Consider the following 22,686-nt stretch of genomic DNA (forward strand, 5'->3'; position numbering starts at 1 on the left):
AGAGTGGCTGAAAAGTGGCCCAGAGGAAGAGGATCTGGAGTGCTGGTCAACAGTTGGCTAAACATGAGCCAGCAGTGTGCCCAGGTTGCCAAGAAGGCCTGTACCAGGAATAGTGTGGCTGGCAGGACCAGGGCAGTGATCATCCCACTGTACTTTGGCTCTGGTGAGGTTGCACTGAGTACTGTGTCAAGTTCTGGGCCCCTCACTTCAAGAAGTGCTGGAGATTTTGGAGCATATCCAGAGAAGGGCAACAGAGCTGATGAAGGGTCTAGAGAATAAGCCATATGAGAAGCAGCTGAGGGAGCTGGGGGTGTTCAGCCTGGAGAAGAGGAAGCTCAGGGGTGACCTTATGGCTCTCTACAGCTACCTGAAAGGAAGTTGTAGCCATGTGGGTATCAGCCTCTTCTCCCAGGCAACTAGTGATAGGACAAGAGGAAATGGCCTCAAGGTGCACCAGGAGAGGTTCAAGCTGGACATCAGGAAATATTTCTTCACTGAAAGGGTGGATAAGCATTGGAACAGGATGCTCAGGAAATGGTGGATTCACCATCCCTGTAAGTGCTCAAGATACAACTGGATGTGGCACACAGTGCTATGGTTTAGTTGATATGGTGGTGTTCAGTCAAAGGTTGGACTCTACGACCTTGAAGATCTTTTCCAGCCTTAATGATTTTATGATTCCATAAAGACTGGATATGAATTTAAGAGTCCCTGTCTTCCCAATCTCCACCCAGATCATTAAATAGCCACTCTGCTTATCTAAAACCTTATTCAATTTCTGAGTGAGTAACAGGACATAGAACAGTTAAACCCTTTATGATTATCTATTAATTCAAAGTAATGCCATTTTCTTCTGTTTCCACTTGAACCTGATCAGGTGATCAGACACTAAGCACTGAATTAAATAAACATAAAAGTTCTTCTCACGAAGCTTAATTTAGAACTATTTGTTCCCTTTCAGAATAAAATAAATCTTCCTTAATGGCTTTTAAGCAGAAAAGCAAATATACTATGTCCCTTTATCCACTAGTGCTTAAAGTATAATACATACTTCAGTAATTTCCTATTATAATGGAATATTTGCACAGGTTGCAAATTTATCCCCAAGGAATGAGGAATCTAGTGAATGGACACATACATTTATTCCACTGAATACTCCAGGTAATGCTGGCCTATGATATCAAGCCAACAAGCTGGATGATAGCTCTGGTATAATTATGTAATTAATTAGCTCTATCATAATTTTTGGTTTATGACACTAACTTTTATGTGCCAGTAGTCAATTTAATGGCATTTTAAATTGAAATAAGACCCCTGAGAGAGATGCTACTTACTGAATCACAAATCTTGTATTCAGCTTTCTTTTAATTTCAAAAGATGACCTAATAAAATTGCTTTATAATTAAATCCTTCTAACAACTTCTCCTATGTGATTCTTTTTCTTCTCCCATTTTTAATTATGAAAAAAATTCCAATCAGAAAACACTTGCCACCTTAATTATATACAAAAATCAGCAATCCCTTTTTGTACCTCTTGCTACTTCCTCCACACAGCAGTGCACCCTGGCTAGCTTTCCTGAAGAATTTTACTAGCATCCTCCAGAGGTACAGTGAGGAAAATGCACATTTTATGCTGAAAATCTAGTTAAATTTGCTTCTATCTTGTTTGAAAAATAGTCAAGCCGTGGGAAGAAAGGGGAGCAAAGCCCCACGTACTTTCTATTTCAGATAGGCATTTGCAAGTATTCTGGTATCACAAGATGGAGTTCTCTAGAGAAGCAAGATCAGCGAAAGGAAGGGAGGGGTGACCACAGCTCACCTCCGTCCAGCGTGGCAGAGCCCCTCTACGTGCCACCTCCTACTGCCTGCTGAAAGGCAACCCAGCAGTGAGCATTGGCACCTTTCTTGGGGCTGGGGGACTGTGATGTCATCCAGAATCAGTACCTACCACATAGGCACCTTCCTTGCCTGGTGCTCTTCATATGGAAACCCATCAGAATCTCACCCTGACAAGGCACTGTTAGGATAACATCCTTCATTCAGTGCTTAATACAGCTGTACTACACTGAGTAAGAAATACAAGCAGGTAGTAGCAAAACGATCCCTATAAAAGCTGTTTTCATAGGCTTTATTCTACACAGTGGACAGCTGTACCCAGAGGGAACATGATGATATACTGGGTGGGAGCAGAGCTAAATGACTCCTTTCTGAGATGGTCACAATTACTGCGTTGAAGATACTCTTTGTGTATGTGGTACTTTACCACATGTAAAGGATGGAAAACACAGAACAACACGGTCTCTAAAGGCCATCACATCATTTCAACCACTGTTGCCTGGGAAATTGATGTGTTGGAGGTACCAAGATGACACAGAACACTTAAGAGAGCACTTATAATACCAGATAGTGCAGCCAAACAGATTAAAATAATATCATTTCCCTGCAGACATAATCATATTCTGTTCCATTTCTACTCTCTAAAAAATAATTAAATAACATAGATTGAGCATAAATGGAACTTAAACAATTTGTACTTGTGTTTCTCACTAAGACAAGCACATAATTTTAAACATAATTGAGATTTTAAAAAATGGTGATATTGGAAGTGCGGTGAAAGTAATGGAATTATTGTCAACTTCTTACCATTTGCTGTGTTCTTCTTGAAGTTATCCAGAAACTCTTCCAGGAGCTGTGACTGGTTTGGAGGGGGCAACAAACTCTTTGGGTCCCTGGAAATGTCACCATCTGACCAGGACACACACATGGGTTGCTGGGTCCCGTAGTGGTTTGTTCTCACTGTGAGCATTACACTTCTCTCTGAAAATAGTAACTCCATCTGCCTGAGGTCAAGATCAGACACAGCCTCTCCATTTATGCTCAGGATTTCATTGCCTACTCGGAGCCCTGGGACCATGTGAAAGCAAAGAAGGGGAAAAAATAAAAAAAATTAATATAAAACATAAAGGGTCATAAACCAAACCTCATGCTGATTCACATTTTTTTTGCTTGAATTCAAATAGCCTAATCCTACCACAAGTCCATTAGAATCAACGGGAGCTTGATCTGTGCTATAATTATACAGATTGACCTCCTGATTACTTTGATAGGTGTCACACATAGTACAGCAATTGAGTTGTTTCTGTCTAAAGATGCTACAGAATTGGGTGAGCAAGAAAGAGGACAGCACAGATTTTGAGAAGACTAGAATAGAGGCACCTCTTACAAACAGATACCACCAGTATACTGCCCTGTGACACATATTTCATTATCTGGGAAGAAATAGGCACTAGTCAAGCAGTTCAAATTATTCACACAAAACTGGAACAACAAAGGATGGAGTTTTTATCAGCTTTTGTATAAATCCAAACAGTAACAAATGCTCTTTTAAGGTCAGCAACAAGCAAGTAGTCATTACCATCAGGTAACAAATTAATATCTCTGTCTCCATTTTTCTGGGCTTGTTTTTCAGAAAGCAGAACTCATGTGATCCTCACATGTGTCAATGAAGGGAAGCATGTTTTCTGAGCAGCACAGTGGAGAAGGCGCTCACAGAAATGTATGCAGAAAACTACTTTGGGGAGGAAAGCTGTTCTTCATTGCCAGCAGAAGTGGCAGTGATGGGTCATAGAAACTATCAAACCCATGAGGTTCCCTAGTGTGAGATGAACTCTTTCTCCAGTCTGTTGCTCTGTGAAAAAGCACTTGGTTGGATGGCTGAACATAGACTTTGCCTCCAAAGGTGAACAAGAACTCAGGATAATTAAGAAGGATAGTTCAGTTATTCTGTGTACATTATTTTTCCTAATATCACATACTTTCTGTGGTCTTCAGGAAAGAAAACTATGAACAATAAAATCCAAGAACCATTTCAGACAGCATTACTAAATCTCCTTCATGTTTTTGGACTTTAAAAAGATAATGAAGAACATTTTTAAACACAACCAAGATACAATACCTTCCTTGTATGCCAGTCCATCAGGGAGCACATCGCTTACAAAGATACGGGTGAGATGTTCATTTTCAGCAACTTGTGCTGTGACAGCAAAGCCTGAAGTAAAAGAGATTTAAATCAAATAAACCTCCTTGGGAGCATTTACATTTTATTTTGAATATGTAGTAGACTCTATACAACAAGAAGTATGATACTTCTTGTGAGAACACACCCATGGAGCACACAGAAATTATCACGTTGTTTCCCAGTCATTTTAGGGTCTGTTAAAATTAATAGGACTTTTCAACTCTCAGGAAACATCATGCTGAGCTGTAAAAAAAGCCACTAATTTTCAAAAAAGTATTTTTCTATCTCAGCACCATATGACATTTCAAAAACACAGCATAGCTCATCATTACAGTATGAGTTCTGCAGCATGTCCATCAGACAGAGAGGTATCTTAAACAGTTCCAAAAACTGGAAGCCCAAATCCATATAGACCAGTCAATGGGACAGCCCAGAAAGAAATAATTTATAACAACAGACTTGCAGCTAAAGAACAGCACAAAAGGTATCCTTGCAAGGTATTCCTAGGCATTGTAATTGCAATTATTCCTAGGCATAATAGCCTCCCACAGATAAAAAGCCTGTCAGAACTTGTTGCAAAGGACACTGTTGATACTGTGCCAACAGAGGATCCCACTACTAAAAAAAGAGCAGGCCTTGACCTTGGCCTGACTGAGACCACTTGTATTAATCTTGGCAAAGGATGTTTGTTTTCTGGCAAGTCCATGCTTGACTTATTTTGCCAATGTAGCAAAATTAGAAAGTGGACCCTTCCAAAACATAAGAAATGCACTTGCCAGTAAAACCACCAGTTTGGATCTTTGTTATAATGCCTCAAGTCCTTTGCAGACTCACATTTTGAGCTATCAAGGGTTGCTTTGCCTGCTCTCAGAGACAGAAAAGCCCTGAAGAAAGTAATCAATGAGAAGAATAAAAAGAATTCCTGAGAGCTTACCATAATCACTTATGTTTTCAGTCTTTGTAAGATGAACATGATAAACATTTAATGGACAAATTTCTATTTCATCATACACCTGTTGGAAAAAAAACAGTAACAGAAGTCACCAAATTATGAAAATGCAAGCATCAAAACCAAAAGATACATCATGAGAAACAAGCATAGTATTCTTTGCATCAAGACTTCTTGTCTTTACACAGAGAACTGTGTTACTGTGTAAGCATCACTACTATCAGTGGGACTAAAGCTAAAGATTGAAAACCCAGCCTAGAGACTGATACTACTTTTGTACCAAAAGCTTCACTCAAATCTTCAAACAGTTCTTGGGGAGAGTGTTTGCAGTACCTAGCCACCCAAACGTGTGAATGAGGATGGCAGAATGCCACCCAGGAACACCTCTAAAACTTTATTTTAGATCTAAATTTCACATATTTGTGTAGGTGATAATTCAACTGCAGCTACAGATGTCACAGAGCTTTATCGAAAAGGAGTCACACTTTCCTGGTCTACTATGTATTCGTATGGTTCAGGAGCACTATACTCAGTATTTTCATCAACCAGTCTTCTGAGTTGTAGGCCATAGTGTCTTGGCTCCAGCTGTTTCATCTAAGGAAGAAAGAGAATGGAGTTTGGAATCTGTTATTTATTTCCAGAATTCCAGAAGACAAAGAAGTGGCACACACACACAAAAGCTTCTAAAATCATGCAAAAGGAATCCCAAGTTATTTTCTAACTATTTTTGTGGTATAAACAGAACTAGATGCATTGCTTAGAAGATAATGCTCAAGTGCAATTTCCATTTTGACTTACGACTGTCCCAAATCCTTTCATAAACATTATGCCTTGGCCATTAGATTAACCGAACACTGCTGTATGTTTCCAAAGATATCACAACTGCTTTCTGTGCTTTAGAACTTAACACTCTTAACCACCTTTTTCTGTGACTACTTTTAATGATTCAGTTCTGCTCAGCAACTTGTGCTTCTGATGTAGAAAATGTATATGCATGTATAGGCACTTAGGAGAGGGGATGGATGGCAGCAGATTTCCTAAGGGTTTGCCTTTATTGGATTTTATTTTTATTGCTGGGTTTCATCTATGATCAGAGAGTTTCACCTATTTTTTTTCACCACATGAGGTCAAAGCAAAGATCCTGTCTCAACAGGAAGTCAAAGGGAAATAGGAATATTCCCAAAGCCTGAAAGTGCCGAGCCCCTGATGGGAGGCTCTGAAAAATCAGGATACTGGTGAGACCATGGCACAAAACATTTCATTTTAGCACACTAATAGAGCAACAATTCTAAAACAGGAGGCTGCAAAATTTCTAAAAGAGGAGGAATGACTGCCTCACTGAGGGTTATTTAACCTCTTTAATGCATCTCTGCAGTTTATAAAATCTAAATCTACTGAGTAACTAGTAATTATCTTAACATTTTATTATGTGTAACAGTTTACGAGTTGCATGTGTTCTGTATCCTAAACAATTTTATCCAAGTCCACAAGATTTTCTATACATGCTATCCAAAAACCTCAAATGGAAAACAGAAATGAGAAAAGTATAAACCCCATAAAGCATGTATGAAGGGGGGAAAATATAACCACCCCTTTGAACTTTATCCTTATCCACATAACATTCAAACATGTTTTGTTAAGAAGAAAGATTCCTTACACTCACCAGAGCAGAATGAAAATGTAAGAAGGAAAAGAACCAGGATAGATGAGCAGAAAGTATTCATCATTAGAGAATGCTTATGAAAAGCTTTACACACAGAATAGAAAGAAAAAAAAATAAAACAGAAAAACATTTAAGAAAAAAAACCAAATAATTTAAAACCAAATTTTCATGCGATACAGACAATGAAAAATTAAAAGTCAGCTTTACAATTACAAATATTTTGGAATGATGGAGTAAGAGAGGTAATGAATTTCCTTTTCAACTCAATTTTACTTTTATAAATTTTATTTTCTCCTTCAGGAGTCTGTAAGGGCTTCCAAACTGTTCGGCTCTGCATTGCCACCTGGTGGCCAAATCATGTCTCAGACAATCCCTTGAGCCTGGACAGGGTAAAGCAAAGCACTAAACGGTTTCTCCAGGATTCAGTCTCCACCGGCAAAAGCTATAAGAAGATAATTCCTCCTTAGTGATGCCATGGAGATGCCTTGAGACTTGGCTAAATCAGTGTGCTTATTTTTATTTTTAAAACTACAGTTTACCCTGGAGTTTTAAAAACTTAAATAACTTAATAATGATTTGTTTGTTTGTTTGTTTGAAATATTAGCAGGTGCAAAGAGTCATTAAATCAGGTTCTTTTCACCTTTAGAAGCTTCAAAATGCATTAACTTCAAGTCAGTTGAATGATCTCACCTGGAAATTCACCCTAACCCATGCCAAAACCTACGGCTGCATCTCATACACAACAGGACGTTGGGTTTTTTCCTGTTTTTCAGGTTTTTTACAAGTTGTCCAGAAAACAAAACTCAGGGGTAAAAAGTCACTTTTTCCAAAAAGCTTGTTTGCATAGTTTAAGTGACTTGAATTGTAAAATTAGAGTTAAATTCAAGCACTGACACATGTGGAGACAAAACTACTAAGTATGTTGAGATGTTCTAGAGATGCTGGTGTTTTATCCATAGTTAAAGCAGGTATTCCTATTTTACCTTCAAGTTGTAACATATTCTGATGTATTCAGCACATCACTTAAATACCCTTACCTTGATTCTGTGCCATGATCTATAGCAATCCCTCTCAAAATGCTGGCACTGACTTTCAGAAGGGAATTCAGTCTTCAAAACTCACAAGAGCTGTTATTTAACTAAAAGCTTAAAAGGGTCCTTTAAGAAGCAAACATACATGATAGCCTTTGTCACAGCAATCTTAAATATCTTAATCTTCTGGCATTAACTCAACCAGTCCCTGTTGTTCCTCTGTGATTAATTCACACAGAACAACCAGGTTTGCTGCAAGGACAACACAGAATGGACATGTGCTGAGACTCCTCAGGGGCTGACTACCTGGCAAACTGTCACTGCTCTGTAAGTATCCAGGGTGCACTGTCTCAAGCAACACTTTTTGAAACCCTTTCCACCTTGCCTACAACACACAAGTAAATGAAAGAGAGCAATGTGCCTTGAGACAGTGACAGGAAGGTGCTAGTATTATATTATTATATATTATTAATACTAGATATTAAATCATTATTGTATTGTTATATATAATAGTGATGATCTTATCACTATTTAGGCATCTTCTGATATACTACGTTCCTTCTCAGGTCCACAGCTATTAACAAGGTGCAGTCGTGCATGAAAAGAGGTACCTTGCATGCCAACGACAAAACATCCTCCACCCTGTGCTCTGGCTTGAGTGTCAGCGCCACTCCTTGGCCATCACAGAAATGAACGTACGTCTGTGTTTCCCAAGCACTCTCCTTCTGGATGCTCTCTGGCACTGAGCAGTAGACATTCAAAAAGTCATCAACTTGCTGCTGGAAACGGGGGAAATATACAACAAATGTGGATGTTGAAAAAAAATCCCACAGAAGTACAATTATATTGGCAGTTTGCAGTGGCTATGTATAAAGACAGCACTCTGTATTTCCTAACAGTAAGCCAGGGAAGGAGTTTGGTTACCTGCTCTCATTCAGTGTCGAAGATCTGATAGCACTTCCTTTGCATTTCTATTATGGGATTTTATGCCTTTATGTTATACTATTTTTTACTTAATTAAATGTGGAAATATGTAGCTACCTGGTATTATATCACAGTGGGAATAAATTCTGAAGAAAAACTAACTACTACAACTTTACCTAATTGACAAACATAAAATAAATACATGGAATTACTGTAATTTTGACAGAAAATGACAATACAGTAAACTTCCAGCAGAGAGCACTATGGAGCAAGGCTAACCATAACACAATAAGGGACTAAAGCAGGAGTAAAGTGATCCTGTTCTATTTACAGATTAAGAACAACCTGTTTCATAGGCAGCACAGCAGTTTTGCCTGTTTACCGTTTTGTTGCACATTCACCTTTGTTCCAAAGCCACTGCACTTGATCAAATAACAACATCCACCCTGAATAAATTGCTAGTCACGTTCTCAGCCTTCACTTTCACACTTCTCCTATACTGCACTTCAGGCTTCATGTTTCAAAGGAAGCCACATGAGGAGAAGAAAAACACCAAGAGCTGTTCAGAATTTGGATTTTCACATATATATTTGGACCTGCCTATTCAGCATATCACTTAAATACCCTTATCAAGACATTTAAGTTTATGCAAATAGGGTCTCCTGATTTCCCTTGCAGTCAATGGAAAGAGACAAAAACCCTGTAAAGTGGCAGAACTGCCTCCCAAGACATATCTTAAGACACCCTGAGCTCTTCTCAGGAGTGCCCACCTCGCTAAAGCTTTTTTTCTTAGTATTTTTGGTTGGTTTGTTTGTTGGGTTGGGGGCAGTTGTTGCCTACATAAAGCCTCCTGAATGCGCAATTCTTCTTCCTCTCTGCAGGGACAAAAGCCCAGGAGTGCACTGTAATTAAAAGCTGCAATAAAATCCCTGCACAGGGACTGCTTCCCATACTGCAGGCAGCAAAGTCATTGACAACAATCTACAAGTAGCAACAGAGAAACCTATATTATTTTGTTTTTCCAAATAACAACTGTGGCTGTGAAAATGATGAAGCAAGCAAACCTACCCAGGTAATTACCAAACAATGCAGAAATTCAGGCTGCAGCCAACCCAGAGTGTGGCACAGTAATAATTTGGTGCCAGAGAAATGCTGGTTTGGCAGAATAATATTAATGAACTGATGGCATTCATGAATCTTGTCTCTCTTGTTCACCTGTCCCTTTTAACTAGTTGAACATGAAATTCCAATTAACACAGGTGCATGGAAGTCCAAGTAAAATCCAGCAATTACTATAAATTACAGGAATCCTGTATTGCTACTGCAATTTATGCAGCAATATAATCTACCCCAGGTGAAGTTTGACCTTAGCTGCTGCAGTTACAGACTGCTCATAACACTGATGGTGTAGAAGATAATTCCCAAAGAAGCTCAGTTCTTTCAGCACTAAATCAAGTGCCTGGGAATAAAAGCTGACCTCCTTCCACAGTGTAAATAACAGAAAGGAGAAAGGGGGCAAGGCAGGCAGGCTTTGAGAATTCAGCAAAAAAACTCCAGGGAAAACTGATGCTATGCTGCCTCAGCAAGCGAGATGCTCCCAGCAGCTCAGAGATTTGCAACCACCACAATGTTTTATTGCACTGCAAAAGTAGTTCTTCAAATCTGTGCTACTGAAATAAATCTCATTATTGCCAGAGATGAAAAAAAACCCAAACCCCAAATCCTAGAGGATTAAGGTGGTGAGAAATAGGTTCAAGGCCACCTTTTGATGTAAGCTTTTAAGACAGGACAGAAAGCTCTGCCGCTAACATGAGATACGTCCATTCCTTGCCATCTACATTGATGTTCAATCATTCACCTTGAGATAAAATCACCTCTGTTATTGAACGTAACTATGTTCCTTAACTGCAGTCAAGGTAGTGTTGCTTCGTCCATATTTTCCATCTCAGAAAATCTGACATGAAAAGAGGTATTTTTTCCTGTTATGCCTGCAGTGACTAATGCCACAATAGTTCATTCATTCATTGCCACATAAAGTTATAACAACCCATCCAATTTTCCAGAAAGAGGTGCCAGGATTTGCAGACTGTCACACCTTGTGCCATAGAGCTGCTGCAGGACCAATAGGTTACTTCATAATTTCCTCCCACTATTTGTTTCTGGTTTTATCATCCTTTTCAGGGAAAATACAGCCTCCCCAGCAGACTTCATTATTTGTCATTTGCTACCATTCTCAGGCAGCATTTTATAAAAGTTTTGATGCTGTTTTTGTTTTTCATTTTAAATCAGCCAGTAAAACCAGCCTGATGCCAGAGTAACAGTTTTCAGAGTCGTGATGAATCATTTCTGAGTTGTTCTATGATTCATCAAAATGTCAGGATCTTAAAAATGCCCACGCTATATTTAATACCCATTAAAAGAAGTTTTAGAAATCGGGTTGAGATAATAAGAATATTGATGTTTTTCTAGCTCCAGAGCTCAGCTCAGCACCTAAATTGGGTGGGGTTTTTTAGTCTTGAAACACAATCCTGCTAAATTTGTAAAAGCTTGGGCCAAAACCTGCAGCCACACTGTCCTCCTGCCAGTCCCCTCTACCTGAGGAACAGGACTGTGAGTCCCTACTTGAATTTGAAAAATGCTGTTTTATCTTGAGCTGGGACAAGAAGACAGACCTCACCCCTTTGCCAACATGGCACCAAAGGGAGAGGACTTCATTCTGCCTGCTGCCCAGTGCCTTCAAAACACTTCTGTCTCCTCAGAAGGGTTCAGGAAGAGCAAATGCTCCTGTTAGGTCAGAGGACAGGAGACAGACAGCAGAACCTCTTGCACAAGGCAAGTCTGTCAACCTTCCAGCCCCAAGGGGGTCGGCATTCAACCAAGAAACTGGTGCCACAGCCCTTCAGGAGAAACCTTCAGGAGCTGAGCCCATGAGACTTCGCCACATCTCATGTGGCAAACCTTTTCATTTTTTAACAGGTTTGAACAGGAATTAATTATATTTGCTGTCTCTGAGATGGTACATGGATGCCATCTCACACCAGACCCAACAGTACATTCTGGAGGAATTTGTAAGTGTTCTCTACAGGACATTATTTCAACCAGAAATCCCTCATAATTATAATTTATTTTGAAAAGAGAGGAGTGGTTTGGTTTAAATACTTTCCCACCCCAGGAAATAACAAGCAAGTGGTCAAGTAACTAAAGGTATTCAGGTATTCCAATAGACTTTTTCAAAGAACAGACAAAATGTGAAGGTACTTTTAGGAGATAAAACAGCATTATAGGATTAGCTGCTATGAGTGGGAGATGCCTCTCCTAGTGGTATAACTTCTGTGTAAATACATATTTATTTCTTACCTAGCCATTAAATGAATGCACTTGATGAGAAAATAAACCATATAGTACATGATGATACCAAGAAACCCTTCCTAAATACCCATGATCAACTTTGTCCAAACCTTCCTCACAAGATTCATTACAGCCCTTCATTACATTTAATAATTTTCAAGAGCAAGATTGCATTTTACATGCAGATTTTGGCTTTTTGTCTAATACCTGGAACACAAAGTCAGCTAATATGAAACAGCACTGTAGTATGATTTTTGAAGTCTTCTTTCAAGTGTTAAACTGCATCAGGTGAGTATCTGGTTTGGACAACAAAAGGAGGAAAAGGGACAGGGGACAGATGGGAAGACAAATATCCCTTTGCATCTGGCATATATTGCCATTAAAGAAATCCAGCTATGCCATTCAAAAAACAAAGTCCAGAAACCCTGTGCCTAAGACTTAATTTGAATTTTTTATCCGCAGTCTGCACAAGCTTACTGAGGGAGAAGGATGCTGTCTACATAAGCTCTGCAGCACACAGACAACAATCAGTCTCTACATGTATGCAGTTATGGATTTTGGAGCATCCTGATTTATTTCTAGACTAGGGGATGGTGACACTATCTCCCAAGGAGGCTGCAGGAGTGGAGAGGGACCATGACTGAGACCAGGAAGGGACAAGCAGCAGCTCTCCTCCTCCTGCATATCAGAGAACATCAAGCGCAGCTATTTACTGGGTACTGCTGCTGAGGGGATGCTGCATCCTCTTTCTTTACTTGGGTAATCTCCAGATATGTATTAACTATCACTTCTCTGATGGTATGCTCCACAGACTTTAAGTAGACTTTATTGCCTTTATATTCCAAATACAAAGGTTCTGTTGAAGTAGGCAAAGGGGAATAAACATACCTTGGGTTTTGTCTCATCCCTGGAAACATTCAAGGTCGGATTGGACCTGGCTCTGAGCAGCCTGATCTAGTTGAAGACTTATTGTCTTATTGCAGGGGAGCTGGGCTACATGACCATTAAAGGCCTCTTCCAAGCCAAACCATTCACCGTAATGTGATGGATGCTTTCAAACAAGCCCGAGCCAAGTCTCTCTCAGACAGTGTACAGACTATAACGATTAGTGCTGTGAAGAAGCTTCTAGGATTTTGTTTTGTCTTTTAAATAGACTACCATGCATGTTCAGAAACTTACGTTAAAGAGTTTCATTAGCAGAGTTGTAATCCTGCCATCTAACAATAACTACATTTTATGAACCTCTCTGGGGTTTCTGAATCAGCCTCATCACACACTTAGTGAAATCCATTCAAGAATTAAAAAACATGATGATGCAGAATGAGGACAAGCATATCTTACCTCAGCAGAGTTAGCTGCATTTTGGCCACCAGCAAATCCATGTCCTCCAGCCGAATCAAAAACCTATTGAAAATATTACAGACAAATAGGTTAAACAAATAAACACTTTATTTCTTATCTGTGTTAGGTAAATCCTTTGAAAAAATAAAAATTTAAACTAAATGAATCAATATTTATCAACCTGCTAAATCCCAGGAATCTTTTTGTACTTTTTATCACTTTATTCTGACTAGAAGGAATAAAGAAATACAAATCTCTCTATATAAAGAAAATTTAAGCAGATTTACTCCTTCAAGATACATGATCACTCACATTCAAATATGTATAAAAATATTCATCTCCTTGTTTTTTTCTATCTACATTTAGCAATAAGATTAAAGTAATTTACAGTCAACTCATGCGCTACACTGGAAGTTCTAAGGTTTGTCTTGCAGGATACTGGTAAGTACAGCTACAAATCTCATCATGATTTCAAGGAACTATTTCAAATCATTGTTGCTGGTTTTTGAAACTTACTACCCTACAGTTTTTCATATCTCTAACCAAGCAGTTTGCTTGACACTACTGATTGAAAATTTCAGCTTAGCTTTAAAGGGATACTTGACCCAAACCCCACACTATTAAGTAATGAAAACAGCTGACTACTGTGTCTGCTTCGGAACTGATGAAAGCAACAACAGAGATGTACATTGCCCATCTGTTTTGGAAGCTTAATTACTAGTATCTCACAAAGGTGTTAGGCTTATTAATGAACTTTTTAAAAATCCAATAAATGGCTATGGATACCATCAGATATTTTCGTGATAGGGCTGGTATAAACACATGGACAGATCTATACTGTTTATACATGACACTGAGATTTGCAAGTAATAACATTATCCTCCCAAAGTGTACCCTCTTTCTCTTAACTCCTTCTGCAGTCAGCAAATCAGAATAATATCAAACTTACATCTGAGGTGGTTTTTTTTGTTTCGGTACTAGTAAAAGCCTTTCAGATAATCCAAGACAACAACAAACTCTCTCAAGATTTCATACAAAACCCAGTTTCTGACAATGCAAATAAAAGGCACCACTTCTGAACTTGATTGTCTCACAGATATAATCAAAGTATTTTATTGTTTATGATTTCTCAAAACAGTTCACCATTTAGACATAAGAAAGCAGATAAGCATTAAAGAAACTGAGGATAATGTGAGCCTAGACATCCCCCATCTGCCACAGTGCAGTTTTATTAACTGATTTGTAAAAGACTGAGCCACTTCATTAATGTTTACGAAAGCCTCCCAGCATAGAAACTCTGAACCTTTTTATTAATGCCATAAAAATAAACAAGATGAAATTAAAACTCTGAGACAACAATGTTTGAGAATATACTATCTGATTTTGAAGCTAGGGTACCACAGATTAAAACATACCAGCTACAGTTAATTGAATGTTAATTAAATCAAAGAAAGCAAGATGTTTTCTAATCTGTTGTTTGACAGAGACATTGCAACACAATGAGCAGAGAAGTGAGCTTCACGTCTCTGCTTAACCCAATTTTCCAGTGGGCTGGAAGAGACAAGAAAGCCACTCTCAGGCCTATTCTGATTTTGATATACATTTATGTGCATATACACAAGTCTGAGCAAGGATGTGGATCTCTTTTCAGCTACCTTCTAGGTTCACTGGTCAGTTTTCAAGCTATGCCCTTAAAAATTCCTCACTTTTATGGGTATGAATCATTGCATGGTGTTATTCATATGTAACACTCAGCATTTACATTTCCTGAATTTTATTGTAGGACGTCTAGTTAAAAAAAAAAAAAAGAAAAAAAAAGCAAGAACCTCAGCGCATGGATGAAAATGAACACAGTTTTGGGTTAGCTCGTTGCAAGGTTTGGAATAAGAAGGATGAGGACCCATTAGAGGCACCTCCACCTGCGACAGGTCTCCCTTCTCTGAGCTCAGAAAAGCACTGTGAGGGCAGCAGGAGCCTCCTCTCCTTGCCATTGATACAAGATTCCCCATCCCTGAGCTCCACAGAATCCCCTTCATGGGCTGTAAAGCATATGAGAAGATGTATTACCCAGTTAAAAACACTGCGCAGTATCAGCTCTACTGGGAACAGAGCTAAGGGGCATAACATCCCTTCCCTCAGGGCTCGCATTAATAAAGAAATAGAGGTGCAGGACTAGCAGACCAGCCTTGCCTGCTGGGGACCACGGGAAATTATGTGAAAAGTATGACCTGGAGAAAATTTCAGTTCCTTCTTTCATAAGGCAGACATGAGTTTTATTAATCAATTTCACCATGTTAACACATCTCGATCAATATGTTAAAATGTGTAACAGCCATCCAAAGAAGCTTAATCTCAGTGTAAGACATAAATATTTACCTATTAAAAATACAAACCACTAGAGCAGAAAATCCTGACATGTTATTTTGCAACACCGAATCTGTTGCATCAGCTCTGTGACTATTGCTGGATGCGTACAGGTAGGCTTGTTTAAATATTCCACAGGCAAATTACCAGATGTGCAAGAACAGACAATTTTCAAGTGCTGATCATCAATTTTTGACTAACAAATAAAAATACAAGGACCAGGGAACAAAAGGAACAAAGTTACCTAATGAACAACACACAAAATATTGCCTTGCAGGAGTAACAGCGCACACGGCACAGGTTAGCAAAAACAGTAGTGTTCTGAGTGTGGGTGCACCTTTGTGCCTTCTGCCTCACTGCCAAGAAGTGTCTCTGCTCGCTCTTACCTTTTTTCAGGGAAAAGGAACAAAACTTCTGTTTCACATATAACTGTGCTTTTATTGACAAAACACAGGCTCATTAAAAGTTTGTCTGGGCCATTAGTTTCACAAAGATAAAAAGACTCTGCGACGTTCTGTGGTTTCACCAGCAATGCAGCCCTTCAGTGGGGGCATGCATTGGCACAGGCCCTCTTCCAAGGGCCAGCCTGACCCAGCACACCAAACCTGCACCAAACCTCCAGCAGCTGTAAACTGGCCTGGCATTACTTGTCAACTGTCTACACCAACAGCTGACTTCCTGCACAACAACAGTCTTCTGTTGGCTAAAATGTACTTCCAAGCAGCGTGTGCTGCTTTGAGAGGCCATGCCAAAGATGGCTGTCTTGGCAGTAGTCTCCCCTCTTTTTTCCTCACCTGTGTTACTCTATATTAAACTGCAGCAGTACTTCAGAGTTACAGAATCGCAGAATATTCAGAGCTGGAAGGAACTCACAAGGATCATCAAGTCCAACTCCTGGCCCCGCACAGGGCATCCCCAAGAATCACAGCACATGCCTGAGAGTGTTGTTCAAATGTTTCTTGAACTCTGCCAGGCTTGGTGCTGTGACCACTTCCCTGAGGAGCTGTTCCAGTGCCCAACCACCCTCCGAGTGAAGAACATTTTTCTAATATCTAACCTAAACATCCCCTGATACAGCTTCAAGCCATTCCCTCGGGTCTTCTCACTGGTTCCCAGAGAGAAGAGATCAGTGCCTGCCCCTCCACTTCCCCTAGTGAGGAAGTTGTATACAGCGATGAGGTCTCTCCTTAGTCTTCTCGAGGCTGAACAAGCCAAGTGACCTGAGATGCTCCTCATATGGCGCCCCCTCAAGGCCTTCACCATCTTCGCTGCCCTCCTTTGGATTGTCTCAAACACCTTAATATACTTCTTAGATGTGGTGCCCAAAACTGCACACAGTAGTCAAGGTGAGATCAGACCAGTGCAGAGAACAACAGGACAACCACCACCCTCAACCAGCTGGCAATGCTGTGCCTGATGCACCCCAGGACACAGTTGGCCCTCCTGGCTTCCAGGGCACACTGCTGACTCATATTCAACTTTCCATTGACCAGGACTCCTGGTGCCTTTCCACCGAGTTGCTCTGCAGTGACTTGCTCCCCAGTCTGTACATACACTCAGGGTTGCCCCATTCCAGGTGCAGAATGCAGCACTTGCCCTTGTTAAACTCCATAAGTAATGAAACAGCACACACTGTGTTAAGGAATGTGCATACAGACTATCTCCAAAGAAACCCTACTTCCAAACAGTTTGCCATGTGCCAGAATAGAAGCTTTGTTACAGATTCAAACCTGATAGTCTTCTGCTGATGATAATTAACTTACTGGGTCAAAATCTCTCACTCACCAATCTTATTTATCACAAAGAAACCCCAAATTAGATATAAATTCTTCATTGCAAGCCTGCCACACCTACTGCAACCTTAGATGCAGGTTTGATGCTCAGATGTCTTCTACCCCATGCATCAACAGCACCTCGCAGGATGAACCCCAGGAGAAGCAAGTTATTGCGTGCTATCCCCAGAAAAAAAAATCTACCTGAGTTATAGAAGGTCGCTTTTCTTTTCCTTTTCTTGCCAATGTGTCCAGTCCTTTTAGTGAAGAAAATAAACCCTTCTTATTTCGAACCCTTTGTGACAGAGACAGGGTGCGTTTCCTGAGGGCAGCTTCATCCCTGGAGCAGATCTATTTAAACAGAAACAGGCCTTCCTGTATCACTTTCATAATGGCAAAATATTGACAGTTATTTCAAACTGAGGCTTCAAATGAGGGTTACTTCAGTTCACCTCAATGTAATAAGCCAAGGTGCAAGGACAATATTTTAAACTTCCAGCAGTGATGTTTGTTTTGGTATTCCAGGGGCAGTGTAATGTTTTTGTCATGGGGCAAAATTAGAAGTCATAGGAAGGGTAGAACTGAGAAAATATTGCTCTATACAACAAAATAATTTAATGAAAAGGCACTGAAGAAGAATGATAACCTATCATTCAGATATGAAATTGCTAGAGGAAGACAGACTCTCAAAATTGCTGAACATAGGAGATAAAGGGCCTACAGCACTGAGTTACTAACAAGCAATGACACAAATCTCACAGATAAAAACAGTGGCAGAGAGAAATACATTCCTTTATGGGGCTTTCAGGACTATTCAGACTTCACATGAAGCAAATATAGTCCACCCCTCTCTACCAAGATCAGCCTCACAGCCCTGCCAAGGTGAAACAGCAGAGGTGAACCTGCTACTGCCATAACTCCATTGAACCCAACAGGGTGACAACAGCTTACTGCAGCTGAGGATCTTGCTCATTCTTCTTTAGAAACACAGGCCACAGTTCTTAAAGAAGTGACTTATAAATTTGGATTGTCTCTAGTTTCAGCATATTCTAAGAATTCTTCCTTTTTAGGAGGGCCTCCAATTCTGGAGTCTTTGGGGGCCAAAAAAAAAGTCATGGCCATATCCTGTAGAAGATTTACAGTCAAGGAACAGGCAGAAAGTGTGAGAAGAAACAAGGCTGTCTGAGTGATGCATGTGAGTGCAGCCGTGTATTATTCCAGCACAATTCCACATCTAAGCACAATATTAATGATGACTTTGTGTAACACACTCATGAAAAGTGGATTCTAACTTACCAGTGCATGGAAGGATGAGACAGAGAAAATGCCGAGCCGTCCCAGTGCCAGTTTTGAAGGACGACTGGCAGCAGCCAAAAGGCTCTTTGGGTTTGGGAGCTCCCCACCTTGCAAACTGGCTAGGTAACATCGCATTCGGAAAAGATCCATGTTAAATTTTTCCAAGTTCTGTTCCCATTGCTGGATCTGTTTAGATATAAAAGGAGACAATTAAAAGGGGAAAAATGTCTTTGCGGGCTGCACTGAAAATTCAAGCTCTTCCCCAAACCCATAGTAAATTACTTTCATCTGGAAGTATATGGATTAGATTAGTTATTCTCTGCCAAAACACATTTAGTCATATTGTGTTACATCGACCCAAAAGATGACTTGAAACAAAACAAAGCTGGTGGTCTTAAATGCATACTGACAAGATGAACATACCATGAACTTCGGGTAGTTTGACAGCCACAAAAACAGTTACATAAAAACAGAACCCTGTGGTTCATGACGGCTTTTTTTTGCACTTTTTTTCTTCCCTTCCATCTCTCCTTTTTGAAAGTTAGCTTTGGGTTTTTTTACAAACAACAAAACACCGGACCAAAAGCAGGAAAGTACATATGCAATTTTTGAACATATCTAGCACAGGTACATGCAGACATAACAGCAAAATCAAGCTGCAATCTAAAATCAGGGAAGTGAAGAGACTCAAATATTTACTAGACAAAGTTCTGAATCAAGGCTTAGATGACAGATTTTAAGTATTTGTGTAAATACATGCTTATTTAAACAAACACATATTCTTAGGCACTGCACCAAAGTCAATTTTGCTTTTCATTTCCCCACCTTACAGATTGGTAGTTGCAGCTAAAATCTGCCCTGCAGATTGTACAATTAATGTACACTATACATTAATAACAATAAATAATACAAATAAAAAAGGCACCAAGCACATTGGCACAGGGGAAGGCAGAAAAGGCATGTTCATGTAACAGTACACCAAGTCCGTGTACTGTTAAAATCCCCCACAATGCTGATCTTCTGATGTCAGCTCCAATCACTGCATGTTGGCTGTTCAACAGGTGATTTAGGGCTGTAGAGAAAGCTCTTCACATTTTCTCTAACAAGCATTGGCTTCATATGTTTTTCTGGCACACTCTGCCTGTCCCTCTACACACAGGACATTATCACCTTACACTGAGATTAGGACAAGCACCTTTGTAACTCAGGAAACAAGCTGACCAATATAAAAACCTTAGGTGAACTATGCCCCATAGGCTCATCTAGAAGCAAAATCAGTACAGTTTCCTTATAATGCTGTCAGATATCACAAGAACTAAACAAGCACCTTTACATTCAACAATGGAGAAGGAATGAAAGGGTGAAAAATGTCCTGTTAATGAAAGGTGCTAACACTTGTGCTACAGCTGGCAGAGACCCTATCTAGTCTGGCTTCCTTACATATGGGCTCACAAACTGCGGCATCAGTTATGGCTCTATGTTTGGAACTAAGAAGTAACCTTATTTGGCAGGTAGGGTGAAGAAAAGGAAGGCAGTACAGCATTTTGTACAGCTACAAATGCAAAATTAAAATTTATGGTACATTTACCAAATCTTTTGAGAAATTACTATTATAAGCCAAAAATAGAAATTACTCTACTTATCATGAGAGCAATCCTCAGAAGTCCAGAGAGAAAGGATAAAGACATACGCATAATGAAGATGCCACACCTAATCCCTCACCAAAGACATTCAAACCATGCATCCTCTGCACTCCAGCAAGAATAATCTTTTTTTCTTGGGTTTATTTGATCATTGCTGGTTTTTCTTGTTTGTGTTCTCAAACACCTTACAGAGCATTTTTGTGCTTGCCAGTACTTTATGCATGGGACAACTCCAATAGGAGATTGTGCGACAAGCTCTTTCTCTGTGTCGACAACCAACTAGAATGAAAACATGGTTGTCAGCTTTTCACAAAGCCAGAAGCTACAAGCTCAGGTGATGTCTTTCCCTCTGAATGACACTTCTGTTGGGTCTTCGCCATCGCCATTAAACTTTAGTACTAAGTTGTATTTTAGAATAAAGATAATCTAAGAAGGGGGACCAGGGTACAACATGAGTGCGTTCTGAAGAAATAATCAAATTACAGTGTTTATCAGTCATGCAGGATATTAGCTAATCAGCTCCAAAAGCATCAGTAATCACAATGTTACATTTAATGGCATTAGCAAAAGCTGTAGGCAAGGAATTTCTGGGATTGTCTTGTAGCCTTATCAAAACCAGGGATGTCTGGAACCAATTGGAGACCATGAACCAATACCAGCTGCTATTTGTCTAAGCCTTTTAAACTATGATAATTCTTCCTAAAGATTTATATTCTTGAAGACTAAACAGGGGAAGCACACAAATAAAAAAGCAACAACTTCAAAGCACAGTATGACCTGGTCCATGAAGTCAATCTACAGCCTGCAGACTAGCTGTTACAATCCTTATTCTGCTATTGTGTGAGGCAAATCTCTGCCCCACGTGGGAGGACTGCCCGAAAGACGGCTCAAGGACTTAACTTCCTCATGCACAGACAAAATGGCCCTTTTAAAATCTGCTCAAAAGCAAACAGGAAAAAGTGGATGTACCAGACAGCAGTGGGAGCAGGAATAGGTGACAAAGGCTAACAGCAGCATGAAGTAACTACACAGAGATAACAGATATGGCCTGACATCAGGCACACTAAACCAAGGGAGCACACGTGAAATGTGAAAGCATTAAAGGCTTTTTCTAGAGGAAAGGGAGGATATCATTCTCAGTCCAGGCAAATGTTAGGTAAGGATTTCTGGGTTTAGTGGCAGCATTAAAGAGCTTGGAGAAAAGGTAAAGAGGGGCCACTCAAATAAACATATGAAGTCCTAATAGGATCCTGTACGGGAAAGAGAAAAAGGAAGCTGTGGCCGAGACAGAAAGTAACAAAATGTGGGAAGCCATAAGAATTATTTAGCCTGGGCCACCAGAAGAACTCATGCAAGGAAGTCTGGAGCAGGGACAAGACAGTAACTATGTGAGAGGATGAGCTTTTGCATCAAAGACACAATACAGGAATGAATTATTAAGGGTTAACACACAAAGGAACATCAGCATAGTATTTTAGGTGGTACTTCAGCAGCAATGATCATTTTCAGAACACAAATAGTCAATTCTCTTCCGGGTCAGTGAAAAATCTATTCAGACACTAAGAAACAACTGTGAATTAATTACATTTTTAATCACACAAACAGAAGAGCTAAAGCAAGCAGATCTCTCTTAATTAAATAACCCCGCTAGGTTTTCTATAGGTGAACTAAAGTGGGAGCTTGGGAAAGGCAAGGGGTAAATATATTCAGACCAGACAATACAGACCAGTGGTTTCCAGCAGGTGACATAAAGATTCCTAGGTCTACATGCTATACAGTTCTCTCTGCAGGTGACATTTATAGTGGCACCACCACCTCAGCTGGAACATGTGGACTGTAAAATGGAGAGCCCTGACAGTCCCAGTGAAGGCAGTGCCAACAGTGTGGCTCAGATATGGTCCCTGGCTTCTCCCTCACCCTTTGTACAATACAGTGTCTTTTGGGGCGCTGAGGAAGAACCATTTCATCTTCGAATACATGTTCTGTACAAAGTAAAAAGAGCTCATTGTAATAAAACCCAAATCAGTATGTGAATGGTGTAAAGCAGTGACAGAAATGACACCACAGCAACTCAAGGTAGCTGTACTTCAAGGACCCAGAAAAATGATGGAAGAAACTTCCTGGACACCTCACCTGGTAAGAAAACACCAGTTTTTCACTTGCCACCTATTTAAAGCAGCACAAAAGAAAAGATGCACAGGAAGGAGAGCCTTCTCTCAGTGCTTAAGCATTCAAAACCAATTTTACTTAGTAACAGTTCTTATACCATGCAGAAACCTGAGCGCCTCATTGACACAATTCACCATCTATAGCAACAAAAGTCCAGAATTTTTCCCT

At 39.9% G+C, this 22,686-nt stretch overlaps 1 protein-coding gene across 1 annotated transcript in view; it reads right to left on the minus strand.

Annotated features, from left to right (window-relative positions):
* The window catches only part of LOC103803228 (T-lymphoma invasion and metastasis-inducing protein 2-like), a gene marked incomplete at its 5' end in the record, with an annotated part of 55,821 nt that overhangs the window by 21,786 nt on the left and 11,349 nt on the right, over positions 1–22,686 (minus strand). Inside the window, 7 exons of the mRNA XM_009075771.1 lie at positions 2,644–2,904; positions 3,956–4,048; positions 4,953–5,031; positions 5,451–5,561; positions 8,273–8,437; positions 17,615–17,761; positions 18,707–18,892. Coding sequence (XP_009074019.1) covers positions 2,644–2,904; positions 3,956–4,048; positions 4,953–5,031; positions 5,451–5,561; positions 8,273–8,437; positions 17,615–17,761; positions 18,707–18,892 — 1,042 coding nt within the window. The remainder of the gene's footprint in view (positions 1–2,643; positions 2,905–3,955; positions 4,049–4,952; positions 5,032–5,450; positions 5,562–8,272; positions 8,438–17,614; positions 17,762–18,706; positions 18,893–22,686) is intronic.

This window comes from Acanthisitta chloris, unplaced genomic scaffold (assembly GCF_000695815.1).
Source record: "Acanthisitta chloris isolate BGI_N310 unplaced genomic scaffold, ASM69581v1 scaffold15015, whole genome shotgun sequence".
In the NCBI taxonomy this organism is placed as follows: Eukaryota; Metazoa; Chordata; class Aves; order Passeriformes; family Acanthisittidae; genus Acanthisitta; species Acanthisitta chloris.